Here is a 19,550-nt window from a genome sequence, read left to right on the forward strand (position 1 = left end):
TCAATTCACACACATACACACAAGTACATACATGCACGTACAAATATGTCCAAGGGTACCTATTAAAGATCAAATGCCTTTGCACCTCTCCAGAGGCAAAGGTTGAGCTTCGAGGAGTGAGGCTATCAGCCCAGGCTCAGATCTGTATATCTTGAGCTGAAGCTCATTATTCAGATTTCCCCTTCTTTCTGTTAAGGAAATTCTTTCCTTACATGTTTTGTTTCAATAAAGTTTTGGGCTTTTTAAGGCTGGAAGGTGTAGAAGAATGTAGCAACTATATATGCACATAGTACATAAATTTTGTGGACAACAATTTATTACACAGTAAGAAAAAATAATAAACTTTTATACAAATTAGGAAACTGAGAAAGTATTAGCTAAGTAGTACACTCCTCGACCATGTATAAAGCTGTAATCTGATTTAGAAGCCAACTGCACAGAATAGTTAATGCAGGTACATCTCATTCATTAATGGGTATGATGCTATTTAACACCCTGCAGAAGGAAAAGAGAAACTCAAGCTCATGTACAGATTACTTCAAGCATGGCTGTCATCCTGGAAATAGCTATATCCATGTACCTATATCCACCTTTCAGCACAGAGCAACCTGAGGATCACCAGATTTAGTTTAAAAAGCATTAACATTCTCATCTCAAAAGTTTTATGGCCACACTAGGACATTGCCAGGCCACCAGATTGCAGCACTCTCCACTGGAGATTGAAACAGGCTTGTCTGCCTCAATAACATTCACTTATCTTGTTTTTATGATGAGGATCTTAATTAAAGCAATTCTTCCTCTCAATACTACCAGTACAGGAAAGGCTACTACCCCTGTCTGAAAACTCCCTTTGATTTTAGTTTCCTTACACCCCAATATTTTTGGCATCTTCAAAGCATCAAGACTTTCAATGACTGAATAAAACATCACTTTTCTTGTGATTCTTGTTTTAGCCCTCAGCATGTCTGTGAGACTGACCATACAATACCTTGCTTGCTGAGCAGGCACTTGCCCTCATCTTTCCAGTTAGTGTTCTTCCAGAACATGAACAACCAGGAACCAGATCAGCAAAAATCTTAAGTGTTATGTACAAGAAAAAAAATCAAAATAGAAACTTTGCTCCCTCTGATAATCTGTGGTTCTCTTAAAAACAAAAGTGATGTCAATTTGCTGGCTCTTCAGGGTTCCTTGTACAGATCTTATCCCTCTCAGATGCTGCCAGACGCTGGACATGTGGCAATCAGAGAGGAGAATGCAGTCAGAGCTGCTTTCCGGCTACATCCAAGGCACTGGAACATCAGTGACTGATCCCAACACACGATGGCCAAAGAACAGAATAGGAAACTTGGAGCAGTTCACATTTTTCTCTGTACCAAACAACAAATAGTGGGTGAAAAAAAAAATAGAAAGAATGTATTTTTCATTCCTAAATCTATTGGTCCAGTTTTATCTCTTAAGGTATGAAAACTTTTCATCACAACCTCATTCCCAGCACCTACTCTAGACTCTCCAGGGCCTTGTCCAGAAGTTTCTCCAGACTCCAGAAGATGGAGAGGCAGCCCCTCTGTTCAAGGATGTCATTATGGTCTAGTCCAACCACATCCCAGCTATTGCTGCTCAGAGAAGCTAAGGCTGTCAGAGAGGAAGAATTCCAGTTCAACAGTATCATCAGTGGTCTCTACTGGTACATTACGCTTTTCCACAGTGGGTGAGTAATGCTGTACTTCGTGTCTCGGAGCCAACATCCTGGAAGTTCCATTGCAGGAACATGCCTCTGGTTGTGTGATGCTGTTTGAGCAAGTACAGTTTGCATGGTAAACACCTGGAGAGGAACTGGGTTGGCAATGACTAGGGACGTAGTATTCAGCTGCCTCTGGACTCGATTCTGCTGGATTATGAAAAGGATAACCAGGCATGCAACATGTCTGGAGACAGTTCTTGGTTTTGAATCCAGGGTGAAGCCCTAATTTAGCAATAAGGGGCTTCCCAACATTAATCTCCTTTCTTTCATCCATTGTCTCTTCTATTCCTGAATACTCATAGTGCAAGCAAACAGTGAAGATTAAATGTTCCTGTAAAAGCAGAAAGAAGGGGAGAGAAAAAGTTATACTTCCTCTCCAAATAAACACTACAGGAAACCCTTAGAGAGGCTCCAGTCTCCTGGAGAACTAGAGTGACCTTTTTAGGAGCTAGAGACACACAATGGGCAGGCCTTGTTTCCTGATGTCCTCTTTTGGTCACTACTTGTTCACTGAACAGTCTGTATTTCCAGAAGCACTTGTGTTACCTCAACTGCCAAAAGCACTGAAGAAGAGATGCCAGGCTGTGTCTGGCACAGATGTCCATGACCCAAAGATACAGAGAAACTTAGCAGTGCCCCATTCTGCTGAACAGAACCTTTCAAAAACTGTGTGCCCAGGAGCACAGGCTGATGATACACAACACTTTCATCTCCTACTAATGACTTTGTAAGAGGCAGCTCTGCTTCAGGTCATGTTCCTCTTAAAAAGCATAGGAACACCCTCAGAGCATGCAATAGGTGATCTGCACAAAAACAACCATCTTGGCCAAGTTCAGCATGGGCCTGGAAAATACAAAGGGCCTTGCACACCGGTTACAGGATTGCATATGAATCAATTCCCTGCCTTTTACTTTTCAGCTGAAATTAAAGCCACTGAACTGTGTTATTATTCAGTCTTTCCCTCCAAAGCACTTACTACACTAACAATACACAGCTGCCTCAACAGAACTGCAAAGCAACATAAATAGTGTCAATTATCTGGGCAAACTTGTAATGAACAGTATATACAAACCCTTAGTTTTTGCAGTGAACTCAGCCTGGTGTAGAGGCAGTGTTTGGGAAGGTCCTTTGATACTAAATAGCTTCCAGTTTCCTCAGGAGTTCCTTTATTGGCCTCTTTAGGATCTACATCCAAGTCCTATTGCAAGAAAAAAAAAAACTTAATTGATGATCTAGAATTTGTAGATCATAAAATAGCATTTCTTTCAGTTTGAGAAGTTACAGCATTTTAGACCCATTTTATTATAGAAGATGCAACTTGATATGGGTGGAGCACAAAATTTTCAACTTCAGTGGAGCAAAATCATGAGACAGCAGCAGGAAGCACTTACGAGTGGGAAGTCTGTGATGTGGGCTCTGCAAGCTGTGATTTCAGGGGGCTTCTTAACTATCTGTGTATAGATTATCATGACATTGGAGAACTCCGCTGCAAACCCCAACTGAATCTGAACACCACACTGGAATTCAAGGCACATACTTTCTGGAAGCTCTGCCAATAAATAACACATTGTTACAGTCTAAATATAAATTTAGCACATGCATTTTTCTTTTTCAGTCATTTAACAAACAAGAATTAAGTGTTTGGGATCACAAATAAACATCTGCATCTCTGAGAGAGCCTTCCTATATGACGAGTGGTCTTAGAAATGCCATCCCTGACCCTCTGCCCCAGCTGTCAAAGAAATTTGAAGATGTACTCCAACAGGTTTAGGTGAAAAAGGTAAAAGCAGGTCTTAAACCCCACTGGCCTGGAACTCATCTCAGTCTTATTTTATTTTTCTTAGTTGTCTGCATTGAAAACTTCTTTTCATCATGCACATTTACCATACGGTTCACCTGGCTATTTTAGGTGATGACTTTAGAATGAGATCAATGACATCTTAAAAATGTCACTGCTAGACAAGCAGTACTGGGAGACTGTCCCAGAAGACAGACAACCTGAAAGTCTCCCCTCCAGTGTCTGAGTGGTCTTAAATGTACTGAATATACATGAATTCTACATGTCACCTTGTTCATTACTATCTCATGTAGGGGTAAACCCCAACCCAAAAACTTCAGACTGAACATAGTAATGAAAATGTAGCTATAGCCTTGAATTTCTTCCATTTCCATTCAGTAGTACATGCCCTCCCTTCTCCCATCATGGCAGCAGGATCATCTGAAAGCAGACTGTACTGTACCATGAGCTTTGGCCCACTGCAGGTTCCGTGCCAGGCACTCTGCAGAAGATGTGCTTTGTTGAACAGGATCAGTTAATGCCCTTTTCTCTGACAAGCTGCTGCGGATCTCCAGGGCTTGCTTGCCTTTGGTGAGGGGACACTTGCCCATATCTAAAAACAAGATGCAGAGAGGTTCTTTCAAAATCAATGCTGCTGCAATTCCAACTGAATTAAGTACCTTCCTGCAATGTGTGGTTACTGTGGTTATGCCAGAGCCAGCACATCCATCAAGAGCTGCAGTTTTACAGGGACTCCTTGCTCAGCTCTTCCTTCCCTGAAGCCAAAGCAGTTCTGCAGAGCCATAAGGGGTTGCATGCAGCCTGGCCAACATTGTCCCCTGTTCCTCAGAGCCAGTCCAAGCAGCATCACAGCTCTGACTGGGTAAGGTCCTAATTAGAGTGGCAAATTTCAAGAATGTGAGTAATTCCATTGGAGGAGATTATTGTAAAGAACTGGGGGCAAGGGCAGTATTTTAGGTTTAGATACAAGGGTCCAATATTGATTATTTAACAGCATCACTAATGACCCACGTGTCAGGAGAGAGAACAAAACTTGGAAAGTTTGCAGATGATTAAAAATGGAGAGGAGTGGCTGATCCCCCACAAGACTGTACTGCTCTTAGAGGGTTGTGGACAGGCTGTGGAATTGAGCAGAGAGGAATGTCATGAAGTCCAGTAACAAGGACTGCTCCCAAGCAGCAATAATCCCTTGCAGAGGCCCGTGAAGGGCCCTGACTCACTGGGACGCAGATCTGCAGGGAAGGACCTCTGCAAGGAAGGACCTGCTTGGGGACCTAGTGGCCACCAAGCTGACCATGAGCCAGCACTGCACTCTTGTGGCACAGGCACAGCAAGAACCGTGGAGCCAGCAGGCTACAGCCTTTTCCATGGGGGCTGTTTCCATAGAACACTTAATGGGAACATTCCTCTGGCACTGTCTGCAGAGAACCTGTGTACTCCCTGGCACCCAACACCAGGGAATAGTCCCAGCAGTGCTTGTCATGCTGCCTGACAAGTCAGTCTTTCCCTGCACTCTTGAACAGAACACAAAGCTCTGTGACCTGCAGTTGCCCCAGGCTGCTGAACCCAGGGCAGAGCTGGGCTGATGTACCTACACACACCAGTCTGACACTGTTCTGTGCTTGGAGCAGTGTTTGCACAGAAGCAGTATGCTCTCCCTCCACACTTTTCACTTTAGTGCTTCTCCCATCAAAAATACAATCACTGAACCAGGCAAATTAACACAGTGCATTGCTCTTTTTACTGCACTTAGAGGACAAATCATTATCATTGCTATAGCACCCTGAGGCAAGTAGGATTATGTTAATTGTTTAAATGAACATGCAAACGACTGGACTACCACAAGCAGCTGGCACCACAGGACAGAAGAGCAGTTTTGTGGATGGACAATTCAAAGCTCCATGCAGAAAGATACTGAGAACAAATAAGATTCACTGAAGAGGAAAGTATAAAACAGAACACTATTAAAGAAGCTGAGCATCAGGAATGTTGTTAATATGCTGCCCAGTAGCACTTGCTATCTGAACAAAACACAACAAGAAAGAGATTTAAGTAGTGTAAGACATTCACCATGAGAGGAAAGACACGGAAGCAAAGTTGTTTTCAGTAATGCAGACTGATGAGGAGACTGTTAGTGCAGTAAGCTGGAGTTCACCTTCTGCAACCTCATCAAGCAGAACAGTGACCTTCTTGTCTTCTAACAAACGGTCCTTCAGGAACTTCATGAAGATTCCATTGGCCAACCCCAGCTGCTGAATTTCATAAGCTTCTGCTCCTTGGCACCTGTGAGATCATCAGCATCGGTCAAGGAAAAAACACTGAAAAACCTGTAGGATTAAGAGTAAATTTATACTGGGAATGGGGAAAGAAACCCTACAATCTGAAAACCAGTTGTGTCCAAGGCCAACCTGCTCTTCATGTTCCCTTGCAAGCAGCTGATGGAAGTTTCTCTTAAAAATGACATCACAGACTAGACCTGTTCATCAAACTGCTCATAATTGAGGACCTTAAATTAACTGAGGAGCTTAAATTTATTATTGACAACTTTAGTAAAGCTCCTGACTACTTCTATTCAGCAGTTTTTGCACCTGAAAAGTGACCAAGGTTACTGGCCCACAGAACAATTCTGAAAAAGATCAGCTGTACAATCTCAGTAATTTCTGTGGCACAGAAGAATAACTTCCTTACGTTGCATATCCAAAAACAATGTTGGCCGTAACCTTCAGAGCATCCAAGATAAGAATCGTGTCATCATATTCATTTCTGTAAACACAAGAAAGTAAAATAGTAATGTGAGAACTCATAATGGCAACAAAATCAAAACACAGAACAGAGAGAGTTCAGAACCAGTAATTTGTTTCACTCCTCCAAGTCTGTAATGAATCCTGACTGCTCAAATACAAAAGTCAGCACCATCAACACTCTGCCTGAGGGCAGTGTAGGACAGAGGCACCAGGCATTACCCAGAGAAGGGCATGCTGTAGTAACCAGTAGAGTTTGGCTGCAATCTCTGCAAAACACAATTCTGATATCCACCCATTTTAGATTATTTCAAAAATGGCATGTTTTTAAAAATTTTTATTTTCCCCAGCAAACATGGTGCTGTTACTACAGGGCTTACGTAGATGGATTTTCTATTTGGACAGCAGATTGTGAAGCTGAATTGGGCCATGGGCATTTCATTAGCAGAGAAGTTTGGAGGCTCCACAGATACTAAGGTGCCAGCAACTTTCTGTTATGAAACATTCCTCAGAGACCAACTGCCAGAAGTGCTGACTGAAGAGCTGATTTCAAGTGCAAGTTTAATTGATCATAGTAGTTTCTCAACATGGAAAGAACACAGTACTTTGTTTAGAAAAATCCCATAAATCAGTTGGTTTTTAACCTCTAAATAAAGATACAACATCCTCAGTAAAGAAGCAAAATCCATGGCTCTCAGGAATTCTAAAATAAGCACTTCACTTGAGCCCTTCTGCTAAGTTAACATGCCTTTGATCACAGGGCTTTCCTTCCTCCCTGTAATGAAGAAGATTGATAATGATCCCAGGGGAAAGGGTCTTGTTTCTTCCTTAAGATGCCAAATTTTACTTTTATCTGATCAGTCTGTTTATAACTTCTAAAAAACAGCAGCAGAAAAGAAATAAATGTCACTGAAATCAGGAGGCAGGTATGTACCCATGGGAACAAAGTCTAACCACCAGGTTCACATCTCTATCCAAGGCTGTGGGCAGAAGTCTGTGGGTGAATCCTACTGATGCTAAAAGCACTCAGGTGCAGCCTGTGAATTCTCAGAACCACGAACTTTGCAGTACAGGGAATTTTCAGCCCAAAGACTTCTCATCTGCAGGTGCCCAGCTTTCTGTCCAGAGCCCAGAGAGCTGAGGCCAGCTCTCAGCTCCCGGGGATGCAGGAGGTACCTTTTGCGACACATATCCAGCAGGAACACGTTGAGTCCCGTCTGCTTCTCCTGCATCAGCCGCAGGATGTTCTGCACACACAGGCAGTTTGCTGAGCGGTAGGGATTCGGGGCATCAACAGGAACCATGAAACTGTTCCCATAGTTTTCGTAGCCATGGCCAGCATAGTATAACAAACCTGAGTTCAAAACAGGTGTGATAGTGAGCAGGGCATCAGAGGCTTCTGTCCATTTCAGCGCGTCAAAACTGCCATGCACAGCGCTGACTGTGGGCCAGGGAGTTCACTGCAGCCACTCCAAGCCACAATAGCATCAACTCCACAATACACCAACACAATAAATTAAAAGCAGCACGAAAATCACCATGCAATAGAATCAGTTAGATACTTGCATAAACACACCAAGTTAAATACTCTTAAAATGCTCTAATAGCTATGACCTTTAGCAGAGACAGCCTGTTATGTGTAATGTAATTCACAGATAGGAACAAGGAAATGTGCCAACCGTAAAACATCTTCTCCACATGTGCAATTACAAAGCTCTGAGCAGCACTAAGTCTGCAGCTTATAGACAGAAAAAAAAAATAATGCTGAAGACTTTGGTAGGACTCCAGAGCACATCCCCATTACCGACTACCAACAGCTCATGTTCTGTTGATTGCAGCTATATCTCCTAGTTACAGACTCATGACTCTTCTGGGTCTACTAAACAAACTCTTTGCATGCTTACTTACCCAGAAATTATTATCCTGCCATCATGTCCCTCATGTGTCACTGCACAACAGTCTACAACATTTTAAGATTTAGAATCTTCAACAAAACAAGCAAGTTTTTCTCAACCCTGAGAAAGGGAGCTGCAAACTAGGACTTAGATATTCCTTATATGAATAAACATGTCCAATATTAAAGTAATTTAAATTTGCATGAAGATTAGATGATCTTAGAATCAATAATCTTACTACCATAAAATGCAGTTACCAGAGGCTTGTATGATTTAATTGAATTTTCCTATTGCTTATTCCCAGTGCTGGTTTTCCTTAATGATGCAAATTCCATCTTCTAAAAAGAATTTTTATTTATCTAGTCAAAGCAGTCTGTGGGTCAGATCTGCAATTAGAATATAGTGCTCAGCTGAATAAAAGTCAACAGAAATCTGACAATTTATGCTGGCTGGAGATACCATATTCTTATGTTGTTATTCTTACTAACATTTGCTGAAAAATTTAAGTCACTACAACTCTGGCCGATTCAGATAAAACCCAAAATAAGCCTCACCCTAACCTACTAGCTCGTGGAGGTGGGCATGCTAGATGTTTTCACCTTTTCAGTACACATAGTTACAAAAATGAAAATATGAGGGCTACCTGAGCCTGGAGAGCTTCAAGAGAGCTAAAAATGGTATAAAGTGCAACTGCAGAACCTTGTGTCTAGGCCCTAGGTTAAAAAGAAAGTCTTCATGTGATTTCCAGAGCTCGGATCTGGACTTAAATCAGGGTTATATTTGAGATTCTATGTATCTGAGCACATATTCTGTAAGTAATTGGACTGACTGACTACATTCCTTTTCTATCCTTGGCAGATGACTGTGCTATGTGCCAAGTACCTGCAGCAGTTAATACGCTGAGCTCAAGATCAGAAATAAATCTGCACATACCTGGGGTAAGTGGAGTAAACATATTTGGAGGGCCTCAACAGAGACTCACACACAACAATTTTAAGTAGGCTCAAGTTCCTCAGAGACGTCAGCATTTAACTGATATCTGCCTCCCTCCCTCTCTCAGTCCCTCTCATTTAAAAAGAAAGCAGCCTAAATATTTTTAGCCTTTCAAACACACGGGTCTGTGCTTTTACCCTGTGTGGAATACAATGTTAATTGCAACCTACATTTAGAACAGCACAGACTAAGACAGCAGAGGAGACAATCATCATCACTTTGTTTACTACTCCTGCTCTTAAGGACCAGCATCTGAAATGCCACTTTCCTGGCAGTAAGCCAGAATTACACAACCTAGTAAGCATCAGGTTTATATGCAGCAGGGACTAAACAGCAGTAGTCATTATGCCTCTTCTAGTTGAAGCTATGCCCACTAGAAAAGGCAATAAATCGTTACCTATTTGTGCACTGACAGCATCTTTTATAGGCTTTAAGCCATTCATAGCCACTATGCAAAAAGAACAAAGTAATCATTTAAACAGAAGTAGGTATTGCCATACACCACCGAAATCTGTTCTGCTTACCTTTTGTATCAACTGGCTGGAAAAGTACAACTGCAAAAATATGCCATGTAAGAGCTTTCATATGGTGCTGCTGAGAAATTAATTAAAGCCTTTCAGTACTTTATTTGCTACATTCATGTCCACAGTTAGGGGAAAAAATTGAGAAGGTGCAAAAATCTCAAAGCTCACCCAAATAGATAAGCCCATCTATTTCCCAGGGAATAATAAAAGCAAACTGCTCTCAAAAGCCTCGTGTTCCTGCCAGACCGAGGCTTCGTGTCAGGCAGGTTTTGGCTCAGATATAAATGCCCAAATGTCAGAGCAGGCAGTTCTGCACAGAGAGAGCATCAGGTAACACATCCGTAAAAAAAGTCATGCTAATAAATAAGCTGACCTTGTGTTCCAAAAAGGGATCAAATAATGTTTTCTCAAATGGATTTTTACTACAGGAATTCTACAATCCAATAGGGACCTGGGAAAACATTTTGCTCACTGTCCTAAATAATTTCAGGAGTTTTCTAAACAATCTTAGCAAATACAATCTTAGAAAAATGACAAAATAATGGCAGTAGCAGAAAACATAAGAACTTTTCTTACATTCCAAACCAGATCACTCTTGGCCTTTTCCATGTAATGCTTTTGCTCCATGCATCAATTCCATCATGCTCTCCCCCACTTCTGTCTCATGCTTTGCACCCCAAAATCAAATCTAAGCAAGCAAAGTACTATCAATACTATCAAACAAAATAAAAGCCTCCACTGCAGTTTTAGGCATGGTTAAAGAATGAAGTTCAAACATCTGATCTGTTGTAAAAGTAAAGGAACAATAACATTTTAACCAAAGTCGAGGGATATGCTGCTGCGTGCCTTTAACTTATTCCTCCCATTCTACATACATCATATTTACCCTGAAGGTTGTTTAGCTGAGGCAAATACCAGATGTTTGCTACTTGATACATACAAAATGGACCTAGTTCAGAAGGGATTTACGTGAACTTACCATAAACTCCTTCGTCCAGGAGAAGTAAAAATTCATCCACTGCATTTCGCATCTCAGACTCCGTAAGATCCAGCAAAGAGACAACTTTGAAATCCAGCTGCCTTAGCAAACTGGTCAATTCATAGACATCTACCATTGGAGCCTTGAGCTGGGGATGGTTCCAGTAGCTCATGTTTCCTATTAACAGAGCCACCTTGTCTGTGGCTGCCAAGACACACAGAGAAAAAAAAAAAAAACATGTCACATGTTTATATTCCATGGATTCAACACCTTTAAATTTAAAGTTTTCCAAAGTGAAAAGGGTATCAATCTCACTTCAGGCACAATATTTTATCTGATTTTACAAGTCATCCCACATCAACAACACAGCTCAACTCTCTTTTCAGCCTGAAGTAAAAAACTCACCTGCATGAGAGGGGAACACTTACAGTCCCTGTCACAGTAATGAACCTGAAAGAGCTATAAAATTCTGACAGAGGCCAGCAGCCTTTCCATCTGGTTAAGTATCAGGACAACATGCCTGACCACTCAAGTCTACAGTGCAAATTTAAGAATTTTAAAAACCCAGCAACTATTCTTCATATCACAAGTGCTATCCATCTCTTTATGAGCTTCAGCTCAGCATCAAAGCACCCACAGGACGGAACGGGGAGAGCTGCAAGGACAGCATTTCCTTAGCAGACAGGATAGCAATGCTTTCTATCACATCATCCCAATACCACTGGCTCCAAGTGTTCAAAGGAATGGAGTAACACAGTGGCTAAGGCCTGGCACAGGAATCTGAAGCAGTAAACTGAAACAGATGAGAAGGTGCAAACGCTTCACAGGGTCACTTAAAACACTGGTGCACTCGGCACAGTTGACTCCTGAAAGGGCAAACAAGCATTCTAAAAGGACTACACAAATATCCACAGATCTCCTTCCCTGGAGCACTCTTGCCCCTTGGGTCTTGCACTGGCAGTGTCAGTAGCAGCAATACTCAGGAGCAGCAAAATCTGCATCCTAGATGTCAAATGCATACAGTCATTTCAGTACAAAACTACTTACCCACAGGTCTGTGACTTGATTCTTCTTCTGGGTCTGTTTGAAATAGAAGAAAAGAGCAGTGTGTCAGTGACTACAGAAAATGAACTGCATCTCCCCCACAGCCACAGTCCAGTAGCACTGCTTTCTCTAACACTTTGCCAGTTTAATGCAAGAAAAAGCCCTCTTTTGTTTTGGTGGGGTTTGGGGGTGTTTTGTTGATACTGTCGTTTTTGTTTAGATGATTTCCTTCACCCTCTTCCAGCAAACAATCCTGACAGGATGTGAATAGCTAATTCTATAGATTAAGAAAGAATAGATGCTGAATCTCATAAACTGCACATTGGCATTTTCAGTGACATCTGACCAGTTCATCCTCTCCAAACAAAATGCAACATGCAAGGTGGGAGATGCTTAGCAGGGATTTCCATCTGAATGTGAAAATTATTTTATTCTGTACTTCACAGAGGGGTGGCAAAGCCAGTGCTGTGCCAAGAGAAACAGTAAGCAGTGTGCCAAAGTGGCTCACCTGGATAACATGGCACAGTATGACAGAGAAACCCTTCAGTGGTTGAAACTGAGGCTGGGTAAACATAAATGTATTTGATATCTAACCCAGGAAACCATCTTTGGGAGTTGAGGTTTTGGGAAAACTGTATCAGGGATAATCCCCTCTGGAGCTATACTTCTACAATAACCACCTAACAGGCTTCAAATCACATTGGCTGACTCCAACATGACTGGAAGAAATATGCCACTCAACATATGATGAGTGATAGCCAGACACCTTACATCTTTTTCACCTTAATTATCTGAGAAAGCAGCAATGTGCTAAAACTGAGAGTCCCAAGAAACCCCAGACAAGAAAGAGAACTCCCTTTGTATCCATGTAAGTATATGTGCAGCCTTGGGTTATTTTACAAACAGCAGCCCTATGATTCTCTGTATGCTTCAAGTTAAATCTCTTGGAACTAGAAAGCTGTGCTGCTCTTAAGGTGATACCAGCTCCTATTCAATTCTCAGTTACAGGTACATCCAAATACTGTAAAGTTCATACTGCAACCCAGCGAGCCTTCAGTCATTTGTAACATAAAATGAAGATGCCAAGTTATAGTTTTTCAAAACTTATCACTTACCTGATTCCTGAAGATCACTTAAATCTTCTGTGAAGGAAAACACCAATAAAATAATAGTTTAAACAAGAAGCAGAACCCCCATTTTATTAGTAAAAACATAAGTGCCATGCCATTATTAAACAAAGCTGAACACAGAAAACAAACTACATTTCTAAAATACTTTTGACTTTGCATTTGTGCAAATCAAACCTTTTGTGTTTATTCCACAGAGAGAAGAGAAAATCCTATAGCAATACATTAAGCTGTGCTAGACAGTACAGTAGGTGTGAAAACAAAGAGGGGAACAGTTAGGACACCTCAATCCCACAGGCATGCAAGTAGGTTAAAGGAAAAAGGAACAAGGTATCAGAATCATCCTACTGAAGAACAGATGTTTGAAGGGCTGCTGAAAAAGCAACATCCTGAGAAAAAAATCTGATTTTGGGAAGCCATGTGTATTCAGAAAGACTTCAGACACAATCTTCAAACATCCTAAGCTACCAGGGGTTTCACCTCTGTATTGTGAGACCACTGGAAAGCAGGGAAAAGAAAATGCACATCTCTGAAGCACCAGTGCTCTCTGGGGGCAGCCTCGCACCCAATCCCCCATGCTGCAGATACTGCAGACTCTGAGATGCTCAGCAGTCGAGGGAGGGACGGTACCAACAGTAAGGGTCACAATACACTTCTCCCTGTTGCAACAGTGCAAAAGGAGAATAGAAATCATCCTAAGGAAGTTGCTAGAAACACTTCTGCAGACATGGAGCTGGCATTGGAACTAGCTCTAGCCAGCTCTCTAAGCTCATCCAGGTTCCCGAATATCTCCAGATTTTCTTGCTAGGATGTTGCCTCCTGAGCCCCACCAAAGAAATCTCCAGATCACTTGAATACCACAAAAGAAGGAAGTAGCCTGTTTTTTCTCCTGTGAGATCTAGGTCATGGTGTCCAGGCAAAGAAGAGAGAAGCACATGCAGAAGGACTGTTGCATCATCCATCAGTGTTTTAAACCCAGGTTTGCCTGAAAACCCACACATGCCTTTCAGCAACACACCCAACAACCTGTCACTCCCATCACCGATTTTTAAAACTGATTCACAATTAGAGGTTTACATTACCTTCTGTGCACTCCACTGCCATAGCTTTCCTTCCTTGTGATTTAAGGAGGAGAAAAAATTGGAAGATGAGCTCTCAGTTATGAGAGATAGCACACAAGGTGGAAGACAAAGGGCATTGTCAAGCTGCTGTGCAATGTGGCTCACTTTACAGCAGTGTAAATTTGCTGTAATATAACACAGTACAGTAATGATTCCTGAAACTCAGGAGTACTAAACTAGGGTATTTCTTAGGTTAGGAAGTCCTCTTCAGTTCACTGCAAATACACAGGCACTGAAAAGTGTTCATTCATTCTACTTGAAATGAATAATCTCACCTCTCCTGATTGCTGAAGGACTCCATGTAACAGAGTTCATGTCCCCAGCAAGGGTTAAAGTGGTTTTTAGTTGTCAAAAAGCACAAATCAGCTAGCAATCTGCTAACAAGCCACATACATGCTGCCAGGGCCAAAAAAGGACAGCAATTCTGTGCTGGTTACCATAAAACCCCAAAACTCTAAAATGCCATTTGCTGGATGCAAGCACAGGTGTTTTAACTAATGGATAAACTAAAAATATAGAAGGCATGTGCTTGCCTTAATACTGAAAGTTTCAAAAATAAATTTTAGTGATGTGGGAGAAATGGACAAAGGAGCTGACCTGTATGAAATAGAAGCACTCCTTACCTATAATGACTTCTACTTTCTTGCTGTCTTCGTCCTCCCGGTCATTGAATACATGACACCAGTATGTTCCTTGATGTCCCACATCCACGTAAGTTACCTATGCAAGCATCATCACAATCATCCCAACAGACCTCCAAAAAGTACCTGCATTAGGTATTTAAGCCTTGCATCTAAGCCCCACAGCAAAAAAGAGTAAAAAAACTAAAAGCAGCACTTCATCAGAAGTTACCAAGGTTCTGGAGAAATTATTTTCTTCAAGGGAACTTTCTGTGGTAAGCTCAAGGTGGTTAACATTAGCTCCCAAGTGTGACCCACTGCAGTAACTTACTGTGTAGACATTTTTGCTCCCATTTGCCAAAGGAAATCCATTTCTGAACCATTGGTAATGAGGAATTGGGTTTCCAACAGCTCCACATTGCAGTACCAAAGCATCCCCCACTGTCAGGTTTTGTGGCTGAGGCTGATTACAAATGCACAACTTGTTTTCAGGCAAACCTGTTAAGAGCCCTTAAAAAAGGAAAAGGAAGTAACAAGAAAAGGAAGTGTGAGACAACCTAAGCACAGCAACAGGGACCCCAGAGCCTTGAGGAAGGTGTTTTTGCCACTCACCGTGAGGCGGATCCTGAAGCTCACAAACTTCAAGGCGTGCCCACCGACTGAACATGAAAGAAGATTCACTGTTCACTCGGCAGATGTAAAAGCCAGAATCCTTTACACTCACTGGACTCAAAACCAGTTCTGGAGAATTACCATGGGGAACCTGCATCACAGGTGAACCAAAACTACTTCAATTTTGATTGGTTTAATCTTAACCAGGATCAAGCATTATAATATTTATTTCTAAGTTCTTAACACCATCCTCAACTCCTTCACTTACTTGAAACTTACTGATAGGCTGAGACAACTGAACTTACAGCTTCCTTTCTGCCCCATTCCACATTCACAGCCCCCAGGAATGAAGTGGTGTGAACACAAGAAATCCCCGTTTTGTTTTAGCATGTTTGTAGGATCATCCAGTATTTCTTAAACTTTATGAGTTTTATGAGTATATACAGCAATCTTCTCTCATTGTGAATAAGAGTCTTAAAAAAAGGACAGTCCAAAATCTTATGTTTTATTTTCACTATTTAAAAACGCTCCATTCTCTATGAACTCTTACCTCTCTTTCCTGCTTGAACCACTGGTATTGCACAAATGGGTGTCCTGTTGCCCAGCAGCACAACTTCACGACCTGACCAGAGAGCACTGCTTGAGAGTCTGGCTGTACAATGATCTTTACACCTTTAAGACAGAATTTACACATAGGAAAGTTACGAAGAAATACAAGTCTATAATTTATATTTGCATTTAAATTGCCCTTGGAGCACAGAACTTTTCTGTCATTAAATGTACTTGAAAATAATTTGTACTGTGTATACACACAGTTCCAATTAGTTATATTACTTTAGGACATTCAAAATTGTCTTCCACTACACAAAATGCATGCTCAAATTGATCAGTACTAGATGGAGCTCAAAAAAGATTTAAAGTATATCATTCATGTATTTTAATTTTAAGGGAAATAATATGTCTCATGGTATCACAGATCCCTTTTTGGAAAGATATTCTCAGTTTTAAATGTTTACTCACTCCCAACAATTTCTTTGAGTTGTTCAGATTAAGGCCCAGCCTGAGGGAATCAAAGCAGTCAGAGTTTAAGTCCAACAGAGCACATTTTCCTGCTATTCCTTATGCACTCTTACGAGATGAATCTTTGGTTTCAGCTTTATGCCTCTGAGTCCTGCAGAACACAGGGCTGGGGTTTTCTGCAAGGTCAAATTTTCTTCTTCAAAGCTTGACTGCCAGGAGAGCAACTCTGACACCACTCCGATATGATGCAGTTATTTTCTCAACCTAAACCATTCCAGATCTTGCTACAGGAGGGTCCCAAAACCAAATCCACTGGTATAGCCAAGGTCATCAGAAGAAGGAGAACAGAAAGTTTAAGAATCATGATTTGAAGCATTCTTTGCTCTGGATGGTACAACTAGACCAGAACCCACGGTGACAACAGCCTGAAACAGAGAGCCCATGGCATTTGGAAATCACACAGCCTTGCCTGGCAGGACAGTGGTTTATCAGCTGCCTCCACACACAGGATTTCTCTGAAAGGGTGGAACACATCGACAGCTACTCCAAGAAAGCTGCAGCACTTGGAAATTCCCTGCCTTCCTTACTCCAAAATCACTTCCTTCTACACCTAGCACTGGAGATCACTACCTCAGTTCCTCATTTAACACTTCCTCTGCTGCTTTCTGCAGTTAAACTGTTAAGTAGTTTTTGAGCATCACAATCCTCTAACATTAACCAACAGAAAAACCAATTATACTATTTCAATTTAAAGGACAGAAAAATTAAGAAGGCTTGCTCTTTACAAAACTTCCACTTTTTTTTTTTTTAAATTTCCCCCGATTTGCATCACAAACAGCTCTTAAGAACACAGATCAGAAAAATCCATTGGAAGGTAAGCATTTTGCACTCATCAGAAGCATTCCAAACAAGTTCTAAGAAATCTGATCCATAATTTCTTCACAGTTTCATTTCTTTTCCTGTGTAGTGTTTATTCAGCACTACACAGTCACTTCCTGTATGTACCATGGAATTTAATGGTTCAAAAAGAAAAACCTTCCAGCTTAATTTTGTGATTGATTACAAAGACACATAAATACTTCTTCCATTTTTCTTGGAAAATGAAGAGCATAAGTGTTACCTTTGAATATGGCAAAGTGACATCTATGGTTACCAGACTTTGGAGCCATGCAAATTCAGTGTTCATAATCTTACCTACAATCCAATTGTTATATCTTTAGCTGATACACTGGGAAACACTTGATGGAAGAGCAAAAAGCATTGCTACAATATACTTGAAAAATCCCAAGATTGTCCTAACAATGGTTCTCAGCCCATGGCTTCTTTTCACACACTGTCCAAAGAACAGGACAGCCATCAGCATGGCAAGGAGCTTGCAGGACTCATTTCCATTTCCCATTCAAAGAGAAGGTTTTTCATTTCCCAGAAGGTTGAATTTCACCCCATCCTGAAGAAGAAGGACCTAAGAGAGGGCTCTGGTTCTGTAGTACAGCAAGTAGCACTTGATCTACATGGTCCTACTTGTGTATCTCCTTGTGCTACCCCCACTTCCTAGACTTTGGGAACAACCACACTGAATCACAGAATATGCTGAGCTGCAAAGGATGCATAAGGAGGATCAAATCCACATGCTAGTAGGAAATAATCCAGTTCTATCCTAAATTAATTTGTCCAGTTAGCAAGCTGGACCAAATCCAGCATGTACTGGAACTGCCCTAACTGGACCCTTCCCCTTCACTTGGGATAAGTTACTGACACCTCCAGACCCCAGTGCTGGCAGCACCACCTGTCTGTCCATCTCAGGTCCATAAGCATCTCCCAGAGGCACAGGGAGACCAAACCCCAGTCAGCAGACTGAATGGCAACACCCAGCCAAGTCCAAGTCTGCAACAACACTGCACGAACACCTGGCTCACATCTAACCTCAGAATCAGATCAGCCAATAACCTTGGTAATCATCTGGATCCCAGCTACCAGAATCCAAGCACTAAGATGTTTTTGGTTACTGTAGAGTGCTACCTTGAGTGTTGCCAGTCTAAAATCCAGGGCTGCAGTGAAAGCACAGCCCAGAACTGACCTGAATGGCTGAGACACCGGAGAGCCTCTGTGTGCTCCAGGGCCTGCAAGGACTCCGCCAGCTCCACCACAGTGCAGCCCCGATCCCCCAGCAGCTTCAGGAGACTCCAGCTGGGACTGCCTTCTGGCTCCAGCACCTGGAGAGAGCACTGCTCCACGTCCAGAGGGCTATGGAATAATGGGAGAAAGACACAGCACACACCTTCTCAATACCTTTTTCTCAGAAAGGACCTGGGTAAACAATCACTTCTAGATAAATAAAAAAGATTTTTAAAACTAGAGATGGGAAATTCCTAGCTGATTTGGACATATTTGCAGCATTTCCTTCAAGTTTCAGGAGTTCAGAGGTTATTCAGTGACACCTCCACAGACAGAAACTGGTATTAGTGAGCTGGATGGTAAAAGAGATGCATATACCTCACAATTCTCAGCAAATGTATTAAGAAACCTTCTATTTTTCACTTTTAAAGTGTCAGCAGAAAAAGTAGTACAGCACCTTTCATTTCCATGAGCCTAATTCGGAAGCCGTAGAGAGTGAGTCAGACTCCTAACTTCAAAGTACAGGAAGGCTGATTTTAAAGTTGTTGTAAACAAGTGACTGCTGGAGCGCAGCCTAACACACCTACTGTGCAGTGCAGTTAACTGTGTCTGAACTTTATAGATTCAACTTTGGTGTCGTTGTCATCACGCACTTTCAATCACAGCGGATTCAATTAACACAAATAAAGAAATAATGACAGCTACCTAAAGAGGATACAAGGTTATGTATTTCCACTAAAAAGATTCATCGTTTCCTTCCTTAAATCACAGCGCCACGCAAACCTGGGGGTGAGATACCTTCAGTATGTGATGATACCTTCACTTATCAAGTGGACTTCAGTGTTTTACGGGATTAGACAGATCAACATGCACCGCTGACCCGCGCCCCGCCGCCGCCGCCCGCGCTCACCTCAGCCTCACCGTGCCACGGCTCCCCGCTCGCTGCGCCAGCTCCCGCCAGCCCTTGCCGGGAGCCGCGCGGTCCAGCAGCTCGCTGAGCCTACGGAGCAGCGGCCCGGCCAGGCGGCTGAGGGGCAGCGGCCCCGCCGCGCCGCGCTCCATGGCTGCTCGCCGGGGCGGTGCTGCCGCCCGGAAGGAAGCGCCGCGCGAGGAGTGCGGGCAGCGCGGGACGGGGCGGCGAGCGCGTGCACCGCGCCCTGAGGGAGCCCGGCTCTGAGGGGGCACCGCGCCCTGAGGGGGCACCGCGCCCTGAGGGGACC

General features: G+C 42.4%; 1 protein-coding gene across 3 annotated transcripts; it reads right to left on the reverse strand.

The window, feature by feature from the left end:
• Window positions 1–298: 298 nt before the first annotated feature.
• Window positions 299–19,409, reverse strand: MALT1 (MALT1 paracaspase). Of its 3 annotated transcripts, XM_059847735.1 has the most exons (17): window positions 19,241–19,409; window positions 18,293–18,459; window positions 15,746–15,867; window positions 15,196–15,346; window positions 14,915–15,093; window positions 14,587–14,683; window positions 13,925–13,957; window positions 12,831–12,857; window positions 11,719–11,751; window positions 10,672–10,875; window positions 7,457–7,634; window positions 6,228–6,302; window positions 5,695–5,822; window positions 3,982–4,131; window positions 3,133–3,290; window positions 2,814–2,939; window positions 299–2,072 (listed from the first exon to the last, which is right to left on the reverse strand). In XM_059847735.1, the coding sequence occupies exons 1-17, from the start codon at window positions 19,390–19,392 to the stop codon at window positions 1,608–1,610; spliced, it is 2,445 nt and encodes an 814-aa protein (XP_059703718.1). In that variant the 5' UTR covers window positions 19,393–19,409; the 3' UTR covers window positions 299–1,607. The 3 variants fall into 3 exon arrangements, with proteins under 3 accessions (XP_059703718.1, XP_059703719.1, XP_059703720.1); XM_059847736.1 differs by lacking the exon at window positions 13,925–13,957; XM_059847737.1 differs by lacking the exons at window positions 13,925–13,957; window positions 14,587–14,683; window positions 14,915–15,093.
• Between the last annotated feature and the right edge of the window lie 141 nt (window positions 19,410–19,550).

The sequence above is a fragment of the Haemorhous mexicanus genome, chromosome 5, assembly GCF_027477595.1.
Source record: "Haemorhous mexicanus isolate bHaeMex1 chromosome 5, bHaeMex1.pri, whole genome shotgun sequence".
Classification (NCBI taxonomy): Eukaryota; Metazoa; Chordata; class Aves; order Passeriformes; family Fringillidae; genus Haemorhous; species Haemorhous mexicanus.

Excerpts from the sequence above, each read along its gene's own strand:
- MALT1 (XM_059847735.1), bottom strand. The coding sequence starts at position 19,392 with ATGGAGCGCGGCGCGGCGGGGCCGCTGCCCCTCAGCCGCCTGGCCGGG. Across the intron at positions 11,752-12,830 it reads AAGTGATCTTCAGGAATCAG|ACCCAGAAGAAGAATCAAGT; the intron begins GTAAGTGATAAG and ends TATTTCAAACAG. Across the intron at positions 6,303-7,456 it reads CTGGATATGTGTCGCAAAAG|AAATGAATATGATGACACGA; the intron begins GTACCTCCTGCA and ends TTGTGTTTACAG.